The sequence below is a fragment of the Dendronephthya gigantea genome, unplaced genomic scaffold (assembly GCF_004324835.1).
Source record: "Dendronephthya gigantea isolate DGI-Jeju-01 unplaced genomic scaffold, DenGig_1.0 000006F, whole genome shotgun sequence".
NCBI lineage: Eukaryota > Metazoa > Cnidaria > Anthozoa > Malacalcyonacea > Nephtheidae > Dendronephthya > Dendronephthya gigantea.
Window position 1 is genome coordinate 380,479 of NW_021163016.1, and position 20,245 is coordinate 400,723.

The window sequence follows — 20,245 nt, forward strand, 5'->3', positions numbered from 1 at the left end:
GTTTTTTAAAAGGTACACGGTAATGAACTCCTTATCAGTACGGAAAGTGGGTGTCTTCCATGCAGACCACAACAGATAAACAATCTCAACGAGTGTCACTGCATCGACGAGAAAATTTATCGTGATGAAGCCGACAACAACTTGTTGCTTCCCCCACCAATTGAATAAGTACAGTCCACAAATGAAGAATTCGTAGTTGATATTGTAACGTTCTCATGGAAGGTACTAGTTGTTGCTTTCACATTTGGCAAAGGACATTTAAAATGGGTCGGAAAATTCGACGAGGTTAAGAGAAATGCTGAGAATATGTCAGTGGTATTATACGACATACGATTAAATGGATTATGTAAGCCATAAATACAAAATAACGACTACTACCTGGATAGGCCACTGGTTCGTCTGGCGATACATCAGAGTGATCAGACAGTGGATGACTTTCTTCTACGCCGCCCACGCTCGTCATTGCGTTTGGGTTATTTGAGAAAATGTCGACTCTACGTTTCACCAGGTAACCGTAGACCACAGAGAGTATAACCACAAGTCCAAAACTTATCACAATCAGGATATTGAGAGGTAATGAGGGTAGAAATTCTTGTCCATATTTAAGAAGACATTGTGTTTCAACGTACTTCCGCTTCGATAGAGTGCTTGTAAAAGACTTGTTTGGATCACATTCTAGACTTGATCTCGACTCGTAATCACTCGCGATTCCAACCAGAACAACGCCAATTGCTACAAACAAAGCAAGAACGACCGAACTATACGTGTTATAACATTTACTTGGAACCAATTTTAAACAGCTATCCATGTCTGTAAAGGGTATTTGATTCCTTGTCAGAAGATGTGACTGATTTAATCACCTGACCACCACCCTGCTGTTATTTGCACCATTTTGCACCAACACCCTCCAGGACTCATATGATTGGTTAATAAAGAAATGACCACCCACGAAATTTATGTATTTGTGATCTCGAGATAAAAACTGGACAAAGGTCTGCATCTCATTCATAGATATATCTCAATAGATATCTCTTATGAAGGCGAGTGATTTTGAGAGTTTTTCTAACTCAAGCAACATTTCCAAGTGTTTGGATCAGGCCATCCAAACACGAGCAACCATTAACTAATTGTTTTATAAAATAACAACAACACAACGTTGTCTTCCAGATTCGATTGTGGTCTGTAGATTTCCGTGTTTGGATGGCCTGATCCAATCATCGAAACACGGGCTTCGAGCCTTCGACCAATCAGAACACCCGTTATATACATGTTATTTAATAAGGTGGTTTTCCACTAGACAGAATTTTTCTGTCAGGTTCGTGTCAATGGTTCATGTGCTTATATAAGAAAAAGAGAATTTCTCCCCGCGCGCAATTAGTTTCCGCCTTGTGGAAAACAGCCTTTAATGGCAAACTGCAGCCAAGTTTCAAGACTGTCTTTGTCGCATAGACTTTTGTCTCCAAACTGTCATGTGCGTATTCTGGGCAAGTAGCAAACATCTGGCTTGTTTAATTCCGTCACCTATACACAGGTTATGCCGCTATGAGTCTATGACTAAACTGAATGGTTCACCACGAAGATGGTAGCTTGGTGCCTTATGGAATTTATGCTGATTTCCTATCACCGGGAAAAATAATGGCACCACACCAGATTGGTTTCCATCACTAAAACTGCAAATGCAAATGTTTGTGTTGGACAATTAACTACAATAGATATTAGGTTGAGATATGGGTTGAGGCATTCAAATAAAGCGACTTGCTTTCAATTGGGTTTATCATAATATTAAGGCAATAGGGTAAGGTAAGGTGATTATGGCAATAAGGTAATATTATTTAACAAAGGCTTGATTTCAATAAAGGGGACTTTTTTGGGACACCCTGTATAACGTTGCATTCAGTTATAATATAGATGTCACTGAAAAAAGGCGAGCGCGCGGGGGTACTTGGAATTTTTTTTCAAAAGAAGGGGGGGGGTAAAAGTGCTTCCTTTGTACCACCAGTGTTACCTGAACCGTGGTTTTATCCCACGATCTTGGGATTTTTTGAGGCTGTTGGGATTTTCTTGGGATTTTTATTTTTTGAATTAGACCTTAGGATTTTCTTGGGATATTTTAGAATGCAGAGAAGATAATATATTTCAAAATACTTATTAGATTGGTCAACAGCAAGATCAACGGGATCCCATCGTATCATTAAATATACAAGATAAATATTCTTCTCGATTTTCGACTTAAGCCCCTCTTAACAAGTAGGTTGATTTAGAGTCAATTGATCTAAAATCTACCTATTGCGACATTGCATTGATTTATTTTAACCACAGTTAACTGTACCGGGCTTCGGTTAGCGAATGGCTGAACACTTCGCCCGATCAGGGGACCTGAAAACTAATGAAACAGATCTTGGGATTTTTTGGGGGAAAATAGGGAATCTTGGGATTTTTTGGGAGCTATGTTAGGATTTTTGGGGAAACTGACTTGGCAACACTGTGTACAACAGATGCTGAGATGTTTTATTATCTATTGATCTTAATGCGCTCAGCATATTGAGAAAAGCGACTTTTATACTGGCCGCCCGGCTATTGTTGGTCAGCTTTAAAAATGGATGTAAAAATTGTTACAACAACGGCAATGTCCTCGTTCAGGGGTTGTTTTATTAGGAGGTGATCCAGACCTGGTACCGAGCTAGCTTTCTTTCCTGAGCGAAATTAATCTCGTGTTTATTTAGGAGTGTCGACGAGGTGGATCGTTAAGACAATACGACAAAGCATCAATATTGAAACTGAAAATTTTGGAAGGTAATGTGTCGAATGATTGTCTGTTTAATGCTATAGCAATACGATACGATCAGAAAAGAAGACCCCAAAAGAATTTTATCATTTTGCACTAATGGCTGCATGTAATGCGTTCAGTGTTGATATCCCTTGTCCTCAGTACTGGCGCTAAGTGTTGGCATTACAAGGCAACCGACAATGGCGACACGGCTTCATCTACGCCGACTAAATATTTGTTCTTCATCCATCCAAACTATTACACGGCCGTTATAGAGGAGGTGAATGAAGAAGACAAGAGAGATAAGAGACGGTCGTTTATCTCTGATTCTGACTATCGCAAACAGCTTCAAAATCAAGCCCGTACCTCTTGGGAAGATGTTGCAGAACGCAAATAGCAGAAGGCAATGAAAGATTTGAATCCTGAAATCCTGTCTTATGGAAAGGCTACTGTTCCACCAACCAAAGCGCCGACCAATATTTTGGCTGATTTATTCAATGAAACTGGGAAAAAGATTTCCAGCGGTTATTTAGAGCTTGATGAGATGGAAAGATCATTGTCTGTGAGAAAGCTGTGGCCGCGCAAGAATTATGGGAAGGAAGGTGCCAATAGCGTGCACACAGGTGAGGGACTGTGGAAGAGTATAGGTCATCCTCGTCCCCAGGGCCTAGCTGTAACGCGAACAAATAAAGGAAAAAAGCGTATCTAAAGCGTACCACCCTGTATGGGTTTGCTCTTTCTCATGCACTAAAAGAGACAGTTGAGATGTTTTACTAGCTATAAGAATACACATTTATAAAAATGAATAAGAGCTTAATAATAATAATAATAATATACAATATTTATACAGGTTTACTTGATCAGCTAACCAGAGTATAGCTGCTATCATTCAAGGACCTGTTAAACTAAGTATTAAAAAACTATAATAAAATTATAAAATATTAATATATTGTCTAAATAGAGTTTATAAAGTAGATGTTAGAAAAGTCCTTATCAATTATAGACGTGGTTGTTTAATATCCTACGAATCCATAAAAAACGATTTACATTTCTGCCTAAAATTTAAAATAGATATCTCATTCCTTAGTTCTTCCGGTAAGTCATTAAAAACTAGAGCACCTTGAAATGAAAACATTTTTCGTCCAGATTCAGTTTTTACTTTTGGTAATCGCAATTTTGAATTGTTCCCTCTTGTTTCCTTTTGATGGGAAATTTTTTCAAAGGTGCCGTTAAAGACCTCAGGTGCGAGACCATTTAAACTTTTAAAGACTTCTTGTACACAATGTTGTTTCATCACATTTCTTATAGAGCACCAGCGGTTTACGGTTTCATTTTTCCTGTGAACGATTTTAAAAGCGCGATCTTGAATTTGTTGAATCCGGGAATTTGCGTGTTAGATATACTAAGAAACAGATTGCTGCAATAACAAATGGTTGGTTCTATCATCACTTTATAAATCATCTCAGCAACATATGGGCTACATATTAGTCAGAACTACAAACAGTGACTGTCCTTTTAAATCAATCCAAACTGATTTATTAAATCCATTGGTAAGAGATACAAATTCCAATTTGACTAAAAAAATGGCATCTCATCTTTTGTCCCAGTAATGTATTTGGCACATTGATTGTCTCAATAATTTGCTAATTTTCCTTCTAATATACAGGGTGTCTCAAAAAAAACGCAACCACTTAATATTCTAAGATTCATATTGTTCATAATCTAAAGAGATTTTATGCCCCTGGGATTTTAAAATGGCTTCTAATCGTACAGTTCAACTGCTAATAGTCAAATCAGCTAAACTAAAAATGGTGCAGCCAGCTAACAACCGAACAACGAGTTTTCATTGTCGTGCATGATAACTTGAATGCTAACGTCGACCTTGTAAAATAAATTGTAAATAAAATTTTACTCGTTAAATACTTTCAATTCAGCTCCTTGGTTTACGCACCCGACTTTGTTTACCGACGATTGTGCCGCTAGAATATGATTGCAAGCTTTCTCGCATTCCAGGGGCCAAACGTCTTTTGTGTTGTAGAACAAAGAGGATATTCATGAATATTAAGTGTTTGCGTTTTTTTATACACCCTGTACAGCCTAACAAGTAACAAGAGCATATTCAATGCCTGTTGAAAATCTCCAAACAATTCCACAATCTCACACTCTGGGACTCTATACCTATCATTTTACAATGATTTATTCAGAATTCAACACTTTACAACAAACTGTATGGTACTGTCTAACCACGATACTATAATTCACGCTCTAATACACAACACTACAACAATGATTTTAACCTAAATTTATAATAACAAAACAGGATGCTTTACTATTCAATCATGCAATTTAGACTACACGATAAGTTGTATGAAATTATCACTCTGACGGATGTAAAAGAGGGCCTATGCCGGAATTTCACGTTTGTACGTGTGAACATACGTTCACATACGCCAGGGTACGAATCGTATACAACAAATCGCGTAGTGTTAATGGGCCTCTACAGGACTATATAAGATGTTTTTCTGTAGTTGTACGCTCCGCTACAAACCGATTACGTTATTACGGACCTTAAGATACGCCAAATCTACAACGCGGACGTGAAGTAAAACTGCCTTTATTTCATAAAAATTTTGGGCTCCATGTGGTAAACAATGACATGCAAAGCCAACTCATCCCCGGCGCGTGTTTTTGTGGCAATGAACGAGAGCTGTATTTAAACTGGGCTCCTAGCATGTCACGCATCTGCGTCGCAGATTTGGTGTCTTAATGTCCCTATTATGTGGGCCGCTGTTTCTACGGTAGCTGCTACGTTATACCTCAAAATTTATCTCAGTTTCCTATGCTATATGATACTATCCCTATGCATGCAATTTCTACTACACTTTTACTATACAGTATCATTTCAGTGAGAGTGTTAGGCTAATTTCTGCAACAATGTTTTTTGCAGCATAAAAACACACGGCCATTTAGCAAAGCAGTTTACAGCCATCACTCTCCAGAGCTGCATCTCTTAAATATTTAGCACCTTCGGCTGTTAAACCATTGCTCCTTACATTCAGTTCAGTAAGTTTACAGTTGTCACTCTTCAGAGCATCACTTAAATATTTAGCACCTTCAGCTGTAAAACCATTGCTCCCTACATTCAGTTTAGTAAGTTTACAGTTGACACTGTTCAGAGCATCACTTAAATATTTAGCACCTTTAGCTGTTAAACCATTGTGACTTACATTTAGCTTAGTAAGTTTACATTTGTCATTCTCAAGAGCATCACTTAAATATTTAGCACCTTTATCTGTGAAAACATTATCATGGACATCTAGCTTAGTAAGTTTACAGTTGTCACTCTTCAGAGCAACACTTAAATATTCAGCACCTTTATCTGTAAACACATTATCATGTACATCTAGTTTAGTAAGTTTACAGTTGTCACTTTTCATAGCATCACTTAAATATTCAGCACCTTCAGCTGTTAAATAATTACGACTTACATCTAGTTTAGTCAGTTTACTGCTGTCACTTTTCAGAGCATCACTTAAATACTTAGCACCTTCAGCTGTAAAAACATTGTCACTTACATTTAGTTTAGTCAGTTTACAGTTATCACTTTTCAGAGCATCACTTAAATATTTAGCACTGTCAGCCGCTAAATCATTGCTACTTACATCTAGTTTAGTAAGTTTACAGTTGTCACTCTTCAGAGCATCACTTAAATATTTAGCACCATCAGGTGTTAAAGCATTGCAAGATACATTTAATTTGGTAAGTTTACAACTGTCAGTCTTCAAAGCTTCACTTAAATATTTAGCACTGTCAGCCGATAAATCATTGTCGCTTACATCCAGTTCAGTAAGTTTACAGTTGTCACTTTTCAGAGCATCGCTTAAAAATTCAGCAGCTTCAGCTGTTAAACCATCATTGTAACTTACACTTAGTTCAGTAAGTTCGCTGTTGCCCCTCGCCAGGCCATGGTTATCTTTCTTCAAAAACTCAGCCAGTTCACGGATAGCAATGTTCGTCATAGTACAACACTCGATTTTAAGCTGTTTCAAGTTCTTGATGTGGCTTAAAAATTTAAACAAAGCCGTAGCTTCTGCTGGTGCAATATTTAAATCTTTCAAAGCGAATGTTTCATCATCATCATCATCATCATCATCATCATCATCATCATCATCATCATCATCATCATCATCATCATCATCATCATCATCATCATCATCATCATCATCATCATCATCATCATCATCATCATCATCATCATCATCATCATCATCATCATCATCATCATCATCATCATCATCATCATCATCATCATTATCATCTTCAGACGAAAACGACGAAATCATTTCCATGACGCGATCTTCTTGCATTTCCCAAACACATTTTATGACGAGTAAACTTTTGTTATTGCTGTCGTCAATGTATCGCTCCTTTGACATCCAGTCTTGAAATCTAGATAAAGATCATTATTTTGAGAGAAAATTTCACAAGTTTAGGACTATAAAATCAAGGAAACTTCGTAATCGGTGCTCTGAAAACGACAGAGACGGGTCCTAGAAATGGGATTTAGTTCCTGGGGGGATGGGATTTGACTCATTTGACCCTTTTAAAAGCGGCGATTTTTACACTCGGGCTGGGATTTCTTATGAAGTGGGATTTCTTTCCGTTTTCAGTGTCCGACTAGCGTACGCGATCACATATTTCATGTTCACCCTGTCGTTGCGACAAGACAGCACCAAGTCCGTAATCGCTTGCGTCCTTATATACAACGAAGGAAGCAGAGAAGTCCGGCAGCGACAGTATTGGTTTACACAGACGGTCCTCAAAGTGCTTATATCACTTGTGGGATCTTTATGCATTTGAAAAAAACGTAAAAAGTTAGTTAATATATTAAAAAACTTTTTTGATTTAGAGCAATAATTTCGAAGATACAAGCCTCTAAACTACCTGCGGTTCCTGAGTCCCAACCTCCTGGGTTTAAACACGGCTATTCAATTTGTAACTGCCCATTGTTTACAGGAGCCTGGGACTCAGGAACCGGATGTAGTTTAGAGGCTTGTATCTTCGAAATTATTGTACTAAATCAAAAAAAGTTTTTTAATATATTAACTAACTTTTTACGTTCTTTTCAAATGCATGAAGATCCCACGAGTGGTATAGGCACTTTAAGCTTATTGAACGACCTGTCCGCTGATTGCGTCCAGTTGAACTCTGCTTGGTAACCCGGCTTTAGTCATGTCGTGCAGAGGCTTAGCGATATCCGCGAAATTCTTTATAAACCTTCGATAGTAGGACGCCATGCCGATCAGCCCATTAATGCACGAACTTCGGTAAAGGAAGACGGGGTTGCAAAGTCTCGCACCGCTTCAACCTTCGATGGGTCAGGCTCGGTCTCTCGTGCTGATACGATGTCACCAAGGAATTCAATTGATTCTTGAGCGAACTGGCACTCCTCCCGTTTGACTTTCAACCCTGCCGCGCGAATACGATTAAATACGTCATTTAAAAATTAGCTCTTCTCATGTCTGGGAAAAAAATATTATGTCATCAATGAAGACGAGGCACCCCTTCATGCCCTTCAAGACATTTCCCATCATGCGCTGAAACGTGGGGGACGCGTTGGTTAAACTGAAAGGCATCACTATGAACCTGTAGTGGTCTACCCCCACCGAAAATGCAGTCTTCTCCCTTTCCTCCTGTCTTAAGGGTACCTGCCAATACCCGGAGGCAAGATCTAGGGTACTCGATTGACGTGCCCCCCCCAATTGGTCCAGGATGTCATCGATACGGGGCATTGGTTGCGCATCCTTCTTGGTTACCGCATCAACACGCCGAAGTCAACACAAAATCGATAATCACCGTCTTTCTTTGCTGCTAATACGATCGGTAAGGCGCAAGGACTGTTGCTAGGTTGAATCAGCCCACTTCCTAACTGTTTGTTCACGACTTTATTCAGATGAACGGGAATCCGGTGAGGCGTCTCAAAAGAAAATCGCAAAGGCTTTCCCGGACAACACAGTTGGCAGCCTTTTCAACATATCCGTATCTTTCCAATCGTTTGCCTTCGCACAAAGCCCGAATTTTCGTAGCCATATCGCCGTTTGAAAAGATCTCGGGAAGTGCTATACTTGTTGAATGTGCGCGTCGCTGTTGCCATCCTGGTCACGTCGGCATCAAATGTAATATACGGTACTAAAACAACCACGGTATTAACAACAGACTTTCTTTTTTTAAAAAATCTCGTACTGCAGTACTACTCCCCACCTAACTCCTTGCCAATCATACATCTGTCACTTAACACCTACTAATCATACATTAACACCTACTAATTATACCCCCTGATTACATTGGAAAAAAATTACTTGCAAGAAATTTTTCGACCCCTCTGAACATGCACACAAAAAAAAGAATTTTGAATAGAAAATTATTCAAAAGGTTTAAAGAGTCTTAATTTCGAGTGGAATTATACACACTTCAAATTCAAGCCAGGAACAGTTGATGAAAAATGAGTCAACTATCGGTCCTCCGGCAGGAATCGAACCTACGCTTTTGCGATGCCGGTATAATAATGCTCTTGCCACTGAGCTACAGAAGAAGCTGACAAGAGCAAGCGTGGTTAATGTCTATAAGATGGTGATGCCGGGAATAGGTGAGGGTAAATCAGTTATGATTTTTGGCACTTCACTCCATGCAGGTACAGTATATTCTAGAGGTTTAAGGGTCTTAATTTCCAGTGGAATTATACACACTTCAAATTCCAATCGAAGTGCCAAAAATCATAACTGATTTACCCTCACCTACTCCAGGCATTACCATCTTATACACATTAACCACCCTTGCTCTTGTCAGCTTCCTCTGTAGCTCAGTAGCAAGAGCATTGCACCGGCATCGCAAAAGCGTAGGTCCGATTCCTGCCGGAGGACCTATAGTTGACTCAATTTTCATTAACTGTTCCTGGCTTGAATTTGAGTATAATAATTCCGCTTGAAATTAAGACCCTTTAAACCTTTAGAATATACCTGCATCGAGTGAAGTGCCAAATATCATAATTGATTTACCATCAGAAAATTAATCATATTATCTGTCATTTTTATAATAATAAAATGCAACTACAGCTGTAAAATAGTGCAGAAATGGCTGAATATTAGTGAAATGCAGAATATTAGTTTTACCTTTCGCATATAATTTCTATTATTTCAGTGTCTGTAAGTCTTTTTGACCTGATAAAAAAATTTAAAAAATTAAAAGTTAGTACAACGCAGTTGCTTTGGCCTGGCTGCCTATTAAATTAGTTAATTATTATTAAGTGTCTTTCCATGGAGGGAGTCATGGGAGTTGTGGCTTCCCCCCTTTCCAAAAATTTATTGCTAATATATACTTATTTGAAATTAATTAATTTTATCAAGAGAAATTAAGTAAATCCACTAAGTCTTTCAAGTATGCTTGTTTTACCTGAAACTCAGTGTTGTTGTCAAGCAAGCTGAAACTCTAGCCTTACGGCTCCCCCTGACCCCCCCCCCAAACTCTTTAAGGTCTGGCTATGTCACTGCATCTTTCTAGATGTCCTCTTATTATAGATGATCATGGCTGTCAGCCAATTAAATTGCTTGGATAATTAAATTGGACTATACACATGCGATGCATACATCAATAAGAAAAAATTGCATAAAAAAAAAATTAAAAACTTGCTGCGAGCTTTAAAAAACATTGAACCCTGTATCCTTTCAAAGTCATTCCTTTGCAAAATGCAAGAAAAAATTCCAAAAGAGAAAGTAAAAGTTTCTATCTTAGTCACACAAATAGATCTGTGATCATCTGTTTGGTTAGGTTAAGTAACATGATATTATTTATGAACTGGCTACAACTACTTATTGCACTTGAAAGTAAAATGCAACATTATTACCTTGATCCTCCAAATAACCAGTGAATTGGCTGATACCACTTGGGATTATTAATTTGTTCACTGTCTTCATTTTCTGTTGAACTGATGATATAAAAACAGTCATTCATTAAAGATATGAAAAAAGAAAAATTATTATTCCACACAGTATCATACAAGTAAGAATTACCAAAAATTTTGAAACATTAGCACAATCTGAATTTTCATGTTCATACTAGCTACCTTTGTACTATGAATTACAATAGCTTTCTTGTCCATTGTTAAAAATCAGTGCACTGAGTTTAATGGTGCAGAAAGTCTTGCTCCAGCACAGTAAAATTATTTTTGTCACAGGTTTCACTCTTACACTCTTGAGTTTTATGATATGGATGATATGAAAGTTTCATAGCTTATTACGTACAGGTTTCATGTTATAAGTTCTACCTTAAATTAATAGTTTGTTTATAACTACATGGTTGTTCCTAAAGGACTGTGCATCCTAAACAAATATTATTTTGAGTATATGCACAGAAAATCTTGAAGAAAGCTGAATTAGTACTAGTCCCCGAGCTGGTGCGAGGGTACTAATTCCGCTCGGATATTTACACCCACGATTTGCAAATGCGAAATCAAAGTTGTCCGCCATTATGCAATGGACCTCACGCCATGGATGGTCTTCTACGTAATGCGCATGCGCCAGTGTGAACCACTAAGCTCTTGATTGGTCGAGACAAAAATTTGTATTTTCAGACGTCAATAAATAACTGTCATTTCGCAAAATTTTAATAAAGTTTATAAATTTTATGTTTTCATAAAATAAAGAATATATGTATTTTTAATTAAATTAGAGGGAAACTCGAATGTGGTCAGGACTTTTCACGGTTGAACAAATAACAAGACCAAATTTTTGACCGAATTCACCGTGTATAATAAAGTCGGAAGATTTTACACTTGATAATATTTAAATATAATAAAATCCACAGCTTTAAAAAGTAATTTTTTTGTGGTAAACACAACTTTAATATTCTCAAATGTATTTCAATATAAATCTGAATGTAATATGTGGTAAACGACATTATAATTTCATTTATAAACTCCGTTTTCATAATGACAAAAAGAAAAGAAAATCAAAACATTCCCGTGCAAAAACCAATCGAGGTGTAACATAAAACGTCGGAAGTTGTATGAGACGTCTGATGTTATATTTCATGGTAATTAATAATTAAAATAATTTACCATAACACTGACTATAGATGAGTAACTTAACTTCCAGAAAAAGGTAAGAATCTTGTCGTATTTTTGCCATTTTTTCACAAAAATATGAGGGTAAACTTTGATTCTTTAAAAATATACGGCCGTTGCGAGTTGCTATGACTACAGTGCTTCCACGTGCAGAAAAATATTTCCACACTTTTCTCAATTTCTTTTTCTCACATACATAAATTTTTAACAATCATGTTACCATCCCTATGCTTAACTAATTTTGTTAATCCGAGGCGAGGGGTTTCTGCATGCATGTATTTCTAGTTATATAACAGATTTGTGTGTTTGCAATTACAGTCTGATTAGCATTGATGATGGTCTGGGCTTATGGACGAAAGCTCTGCAAAACTAAATTCCCTTGGTGTTTCCAAAACAAAAAGGTTTTAAAAAATTATATTTGTCACCAATTAGCACAGCTTGTATGCATATAGATATCAAAATAAGGCATAATATAAATAGAGATTACTTCATGGTTGGCGAGTGCGTACGATTTTTATGAACGAGTTGTGAAGGATCGCAATACGAACGAGTGAGCGCAGCGAACGAGTGAGTTTGCGATCCTTCGCAACGAGTGCATAATAAAAATCGTACAAACGAGCCAACCATGAAGTAATTTGTTTATTAAATGTGTATAGAGATCAATTTGATAACGACACGCTTTTAATATACAAAAACACAGCGAGCAACAAAATCGAAACTTTATGCATGAAAACATATTTATTACCGTTCAGTTTCTTCGTAATTTTGTTTAATAGAAGTTAGACATTCTTTCCGAAAGATTTGAGAATGTGCTGAATGTAAAAATATCTTGAATATGAGAATTATGTTTTGAATCTCACTCCTAAATTTCGACGCCATCTTGAAAGAAAATGTAAACACATTGCCGCCAAAATGACATTCGACAATTTTTCACGTGTGAAGAATATCGTACGTCCAATCAAAAGCCGTGCATGGCATTTTTCCACACGTGAAAAACATCGTACGTCCAATCAAATTGCATGAAATTAATTTACACAGTGAAATACGATTTTTATTTCATCATTCTGCTGTGCATAAATCTCTATACACATATAATAATAGAACTTATATGGTTACTGAAATAATTTTGTGCATATAATTTGAGAAAAAATAAGGCATACCTTAACTCTCTCATCCTATCTCCAAGTAACCCAGCTACAAATTGGATCACCAAATGCCACCTGGGTTTAGCAATGTGCTCTTCTAGAAATCCTTTAACATTTTCAAGATCATCAACAACATGTAGTGCAGCCAGAAACTCTTGAATTGTAAGATGAAGAAAAGAAAAAATAACCTGACTACCGGCACTGCTTTTCAACTTATTGAAAACACCAGAATCTGATAAGCCAGCCAAGGATTTATCACTGGATCTATCAAAAATTAACTGATCATTTTCCATTCCATTCATTGCAATTCTCTTCAATTTGTTCAAGTCCTCTTGAAGCTGCTTTGGAAGTTCAGCAGTCAAATAATTTTCGTCTATTGGCTTATTCTTGTTTTTTGAATTGTGTTTTAACAGCAAAATCTTTATAGCTCTCTTGTACAGTTCAGTTATTGTTTTGGGAATTCTCGTGGAATCATTCCCCTCATGTTCACCAAAATCAATGCTTTCATTTAATGTCAAGCACACTATTTGGCAATTAACAGGTATGTAACAGAAGCTTATAAGTTCAGGGGAATCCTTGATTATGTTCCACATTTCTGAATTTTTCTGTGTGTCATTACAACAGAATTTGGTAACAAACTCTTCTATTTGTTTCTCACTAAAACCCAATATCTCCACTTGTCGATCAAAATTAAGATTTTGGTAGGCGCGTTCTGCTGTGGGTCGAGATGTGGTTAACACAGTTACTCCAGGCAATAGTTCATTATTCTTCACCAGCTGTTTGAAAATCAGATATATATGAGCAGGTTCATTTAGGCTGTTTACAGTTTTTCCACTAGTTAAATGCTCATCATCTACTTGAAGTTCATCCAAGCCATCAAAAACAAGGATGGTATTACTTGGTTTCTTGCAAATATATTTATATGGTCTCCTGGCCTTGGGCAAATCTACTGCCTTATTGAGACCATGAGCCTGATCTAACATTTCCTGAAGACTTGTTTCTCCCTTGTTAAAATTACGAAATTCAATCAATAGTACAACCTTTTCCTGCCAGAATTCCGGTATTTCGCGTTGTTGTAGACCTTGTTGCCACTCCTGAGATATTTTCTTAGTCAGTATGGTTTTCCCAATACCAGGTCTGCCAACCACAAGAACCGTTCTAGGATGGCCTTTACCAGCTTCTGCTGCTTGAAATAATTCTGTTGTACTGTTCAGGGGTTTGGAATTAGGGGGCTTTTCCAATTGAATATCGTAAATCTCATGTCTACCTTTCATTAATTCTCTTTCAGAATATTTGACACGCTCCCTTCCATCTTGAATTATAACATTGATAAACATTTCATCCAGTTTTCGTTCGTTCCCTCCTAACCCGTCATTCATAGTATATACACCTTGGAATATATTTTCTCGAATCATACAGTTTATATCCTGTTCGTCTGGGTTAGTACGTTTTCTTAAAAGGTACACGGTAATGAACTCCTTATCAGTACGGAAAGTGGGTGTCTTCCATGCAGACCACAACAGATAAACAATCTCAACGAGTGTCACTGCATCGACGAGAAAATTTATCGTGATGAAGCCGACAACAACTTGTTGCTTCCCCCCACCAATTGAATAAGTACAGTCCACAAATGAAGAATTCGTAGTTGATAATGTAACGTTCTCATGGAAAGTACTAGTTGTTGCTTTCACATTTGGCAAAGGACATTTAAAATGGGTCGGAAAATTCGACGAGGTTAAGAGAAATGCTGAGAATATTGTCAGTGGTATTATACGACATACGATTAAATGGATTATGTAAGCCATAAATACAAAATAACGACCACTACCTGGATAGGCCACTGGTTCGTCTGGCGATACTTCAGAGTGATCAGACAGTGGATGACTTTCTTCTACGCCGCCCACGCTCGTCATTGCGTTTCGGTTATTTGAGAAAATGTCGACTCTATGTTTCACCAGGTAACCGTAGACCACAGAGAGTATAACTACAAGTCCAAAACTTATCACAATCAGAACATTGAGAGATAACGAAGGTAGAAATTCTTGTCCATATTTAAGAAGACACTGTGTTTCAACGTACTTCCGCTTCGATAGAGTGCTTGTAAAAGACTTGTTTGGGTCACATTCTAGACTTGATCTTGACTCGTAATCACTGGTGATTCCAACCAGAACAACGCCAATTGCTACAAATAAAGCAAGAACGACTGAACTATACGTGTTATAACATTTACTTGGAACCAATTTTAAACAGCTATCCATGTCTGTAAAGGGTACTTGACACCTGATCACCTGACCACCACCCTGCTGTTATTTGCACCATTTTGCACCAACACCCTCCAGGACTCATATGATTGGTTATTAATAAATAAAGAAATGACCACCCACGAAATTTATGTATTTCTGATCTTGAGATAAAACTGGACAAAGGTCTGCATCTCACTCATAGACGATAGATATATCTCAATAGATATCTCACTTATGAAGGCGAGTGATTTTGAGAGTTTTTCTAACTCAAGCAACATTCCCAAGTGTTTGGATCAGGCCATCCAAACACGAGCAACCATTAACTAATTGTTTTATAAAATAACAACAACAAGGTTGTCTTTATACAGATTCGATTGTGGTCTGTGGATTTCCGTGTTTGGATGGCGTGATCCAATCATCCAAACACGGGCTTCGAGCCTTCGACCAATCAGAACACCCGTTGTATACATGTTATTTTATAAGGTGGTTTTCCACTAGACAGAATTTTTCTGTCAGTTCGTGTCAATGGTTCGTGTGCTTATATAAGAACAAGACGCCTGGGCAGGCGTACACTCCGGCTACGGCACAGGTGGCGTACCGTATACATGCGTCCGTCAAAATAACGAGACCGGGCAGGGGTTTGTGATGCCTGAGAGCAATATTGTTCTTTCTTGAGGGCAAAATTTAGCTGTTGCTACCAATATTATTTTAATAGATGAGCTATAAAACGGGGACAACAATGATACGTGACATCTGTAGAGTTTTAATAGCTTAGAGTTCGAATGTAAAATTTCCACACATTGTTAAAGCTTCTCCAGTTCGTTTATCTTCCACAAAATATCAAGTTAATAAACAGGCACAGCCTGTATACAGTATATTAAAATCGAAGTTATTGTATATGATGCATACAACCTGCGAAGCTATAATATTCACCAATGATCTAACGACTGATTGTGCCAAAATCCTACGAGTAAAACCCGACGCACTACGAGTGCTAATGCCAAGGAAAACAGTCGCAGTATTTGATGGAAAAACCAAAATTTAAATCCTTTCAATGTTTATAATCCACGGCCATTTTGACGTGAGCCCGTGAACCGTTCGAAGAAAAAAGCGGTTAACTCCATGAACGTAGGTCGCATTTGTGACATCCAAAACTTCCGGCCGCTGGTGTTTTAAGACTCCGGCGTACCTACGGTAGCCGGAGTAAAAAGAGAATTTCTTCCCGCGCGCAATTAGTTTCCGCCTTGTGGAAAACAGCCTTTAATGGCAAACTGCAGCCAAGTTTCAAGACTATTTTTGTCGCATAGACTTTTGTCTCCAAACTGTCATGTGCGTATTCTGGGGAAGTAGTAAACATCTGGCTTGTTTCATTCCGTCACTTATACACAGGTTATGCCGCTATGAGTCTATGACTAAACTGAATGGTTCACCACGAAGATAGTAGCTTGGTGCATTATGGAATTTATGCTGATTTTTTATCACCGGCAAAAATAATGGCACCACACCAGATTGGTTACCATCACTAAGACTGCGAATGCAAATGTTTGTGTTGGACAATAGACTACAATAGTTATTAGGTTGAGGCATTCAAATAAAGCGACTTGCTTTGAATTGGGTTTATCATAATATTAAGGCAATAAGGTAGGTAAGGTGATTATGGCAATAAGATAATATTAAGAAAGGCTTGATTTCAATAGAGGGGACTTTTTTGGGACACCCTGTAGAACGTTGCAATCAGTTATAGTATAGAGGTCAGCTGAAAAAAGGCGAGCGCGTAGGGGTACTTGAGATGTTTTTTCAGAAAAAAAGGGGGATGGGGGGTGGTGGTGGTAAAGGTGCTTCCTTTGTACAACCAGTGTTGCAAACCTTGGAGTTTTATCCCAAGATCTTGGGATTTTTATTTTTTGAATAAGACCTTGGGATTTTTCTTGGGATATTTTAGAATGCGGAGAAGATAATTTCAAAAAGCTTATTAGATTGGTCAACAACAAGATCAACCGGATCCCATCGTTTCATGAATGAAATATACAAGAAAGGTTCTTCTCGATTTTCGACTTAAGCCCCTCCTTACAAGTAGGTTGATCTGAATCAATTGTTACTTCTTCACTTTAAAATCTGCCTATTGCGACATTGCATTGATTTATTTTAACCACAGTTAACTGTGCCGGGCTTCGGTTGGCGCATTGCTGTACACTTCGCCCGATAAGGGGACCTGAAAACTAATGAAAAAGATCTTGGGATTATTTTGGGGGGAAATAGGGAATCTTGGGATTTTTTGGGAGCTATATTAGTCATAATAGGATTTTGGGGGAAACTGACTTGGCAACACTGTGTACAACAGATGCTGAGATGTTTTATTATCCTGGGGCCGGTTGTATCAAGCCCGTTTAGCTTAAACGGTGGATAAGTCAAAATTAAATAACACGCTTACATCTCTCTTGAGTGAGTCAACTTGAATATTATGTACTGAATATGTAGTTGTAACCAGTATCTTTGTATCAGGGTTAAAAACATTTAGTTTGCTTGTCGAATAAAACGATAGACTTGCTTTCTATTTTGAACTTAACCACCGTTTAAGCTAAACGGGCTTGATACAACCGGCCCCTGATGTTAATGCGCTCAGCATATTGAGAAAAGCGACTTTTATACTAACTGTATACGGCTGTTGTTGGTCAATTTTAAAAATGGATGTAAAATTTGTTACAACAACAGCAATGTCCTCGTTCAGGGGTTGTTTTATTAGGAGGTGATCCAGACCTGGTACCCGAGCTAGCTTGCTTTCCTGAGCGAAATTAATCTCGTGTTTATTTAGGAGTGTCTTTAGACGAGGTGGATCGTTAAGACAATAAGACAAAGCATCAATATTGAAACTGAAAATTTTCGAAGGTAATGTGTGGTAATGTCTGTTTAATGCTATAGCAAAGGTAAATGGCATTGAAACGGAAAACGTTTTCGATGCAATCGTCCACGAATTGACAACGAAGATGCACGTTTACAAGGACCTTGTTGACCTCGATCTGAATTGTCCCGGCTTTGAGGAGTGTGTTGGATTGATACGATCAGAAAAGAAGCTCCCAAAAGAATTTTATCATCAGTATGCATTAATGGCTGCATGTAATGCGTTCAGTGTTGATATCTTTGTCCTCAGTACTGGCGCTAAGTGTTGGCATTACAAGGCAACCGACAATGGCGACACGGCTTCATCTACGCCGACTAAATATTTGTTCTTCATCCATCCAAACTATTACACGGCCGTTATAGAGGAGGTGAATGAAGAAGACAAGAGAGATAAGAGACGGTCGTTTATCTCTGATTCTGACTATCGCAAACAGCTTCAAAATCAAGCCCGTACCTCTTGGGAAGATGTTGCAGAACGCAAATAGCAGAAGGCAATGAAAGATTTGAATCCTGAAATCCTGTCTTATGGAAAGGCTACCGTTCCGCCAAGCAAAGCGCCGACCAATATTTTGGCTGATTTATTCAATGAAACTGGGAAAAAGATTTCCAGACAGATTTTGAACAAAATTTACATTCCTGGTTCAACCAACCAGCAGCACTAAATCCAAAAATGACACAAATTGTGTTCCTGATTCTTAGAATTTTGTTTGGATGTGTGACCAGCTGATCGTTTACAACAACGAAGTTTTTAACTTGTTCCTCAGGCACTTTCCATCTTTCAAGAGGCCTGGGACTAGTTCGTATCAAGTAATTTTACAGAAACCTTGGGTAAATAAAAATAACGCGATCTGTTAAAATCTTGTATGCCATATGTTCACAGTCTTGACACCGAATCGAACGAAACGTTCACAAGATGGAAAATCAATAATTGTGTATTTTTTTGCGACTTTTACTCTCTGTTTTTTGTACTAAATAAATTTGTCACACAAAATAGCTTTGAGCGGTTATTTAGAGCTTGATGAGATGGACTGACTGGAAAGATCATTGTCTGTGAGAAAGCTGTGGCCGCGCGGGAATTATGGGAAGCGAGGTGCCAATTAGCGCGCGCACAGATAAGGGACTGTGGAAGAGTATAGGTCAGTAACGCGAACAAATAAAAGAAGAAAGCGTATCTTCTTTTTCGCGGCGAATTTATTCGCAAACCAATCACCGGATTTCTGATATCGCTTTGCGTCGTGCGAATAAATTCGCCTAGTGGAAAACGGGCTTAAGAAACACGTTGGTCGTTGTCATGGAGGACATGAGAGATATGATTTTAGATCAGACCGATAAGCAGATGACTTCTTACTCGTAATTACTCCGAGCTCATGTTCACGCATGCGCTGGATTGAATCCAAGGTGTTCCCTCAGCAGAAGCAATTTTTAGTTTTGTCGTCAATCGCGCACCTTCTAGCTCTGATTGGAATCTGTCTTCAGCACAAGAGACAAGAGTAGGTTGGTTGTAAAACACCTCATCAAAATCACAACTGACCAGGTTACCAGCCTGTATGGGTTTGCTCTTTCTCATGCACTAAAAGAGACAGTTGAGATGTTTTACTATCTATCTATTGCCCGCCAACCAGATATGCAAGCTCCAACGAGTACAGAACTCCGCAGCAAGACTGATCTGTGATATTAATCGGTTTGATCACATCACCCCTGTGCTGTATAAATTACATTGGCTTCCTGATAGATACAGAATTAACTTTAAAATATTACTCATCACTTATAAGGCCATAAATGGATTTGCTCCTGAATACATCTCTGAACTCATTAAATTGAAGGCTGCATGCAACCAGATATAATTTACGATCATCAACTGAATTGTTGCTTGATATACCGAGAACAAAAACATTAAAGACGCTGGGAGACCGATCGTTTGAAGTAGCAGCACCTACGTTGTGGAACAGCCTCCCGCCTGAAATTCGTAATGCATGTAATATTTCTACGTTTAAGAAAATGCTTAAAACGCATTTTTTTTATAAAAGCATTTTCCTCCATGTCATGACCAGAACAACTTTTATCTAGTTCTGAT

At 38.0% G+C, this 20,245-nt stretch overlaps 2 protein-coding genes across 2 annotated transcripts; both read right to left on the bottom strand.

Annotated features, from left to right (window-relative positions):
* Positions 1-5,733: 5,733 nt before the first annotated feature.
* Positions 5,734-6,786, bottom strand: LOC114516556 (NACHT, LRR and PYD domains-containing protein 14-like). The gene is made up of 2 exons (XM_028536081.1): positions 5,880-6,786; positions 5,734-5,798 (listed from the first exon to the last, which is right to left on the bottom strand). The coding sequence occupies exons 1-2, from the start codon at positions 6,784-6,786 to the stop codon at positions 5,734-5,736; spliced, it is 972 nt and encodes a 323-aa protein (XP_028391882.1).
* A 3,050-nt stretch (positions 6,787-9,836) lies between these two features.
* LOC114516472 (NACHT, LRR and PYD domains-containing protein 3-like) lies at positions 9,837-15,424 on the bottom strand. The gene is made up of 3 exons (XM_028535963.1): positions 13,046-15,424; positions 10,668-10,748; positions 9,837-9,984 (listed from the first exon to the last, which is right to left on the bottom strand). Exons 1-3 carry the CDS (start codon positions 15,286-15,288, stop codon positions 9,933-9,935), a joined length of 2,376 nt encoding a protein of 791 aa, XP_028391764.1. The 5' UTR covers positions 15,289-15,424; the 3' UTR covers positions 9,837-9,932.
* Between the last annotated feature and the right edge of the window lie 4,821 nt (positions 15,425-20,245).

Coding starts and splice junctions, on each gene's coding strand:
- LOC114516556 (XM_028536081.1), bottom strand. CDS start 6,786: ATGACGAACATTGCTATCCGTGAACTGGCTGAGTTTTTGAAGAAAGAT. Junction 5,799..5,879: donor CAATGGTTTTACAGCTGAAG/GTGCTAAATATT, acceptor ATGGTTTAACAG/CCGAAGGTGCTAAATATTTA.
- LOC114516472 (XM_028535963.1), bottom strand. CDS start 15,288: ATGGATAGCTGTTTAAAATTGGTTCCAAGTAAATGTTATAACACGTAT. Junction 10,749..13,045: donor GATAGGATGAGAGAGTTAAG/GTATGCCTTATT, acceptor TTATATCATCAG/TTCAACAGAAAATGAAGACA. Junction 9,985..10,667: donor TGGTTATTTGGAGGATCAAG/GTAATAATGTTG, acceptor TTTTTTTATCAG/GTCAAAAAGACTTACAGACA.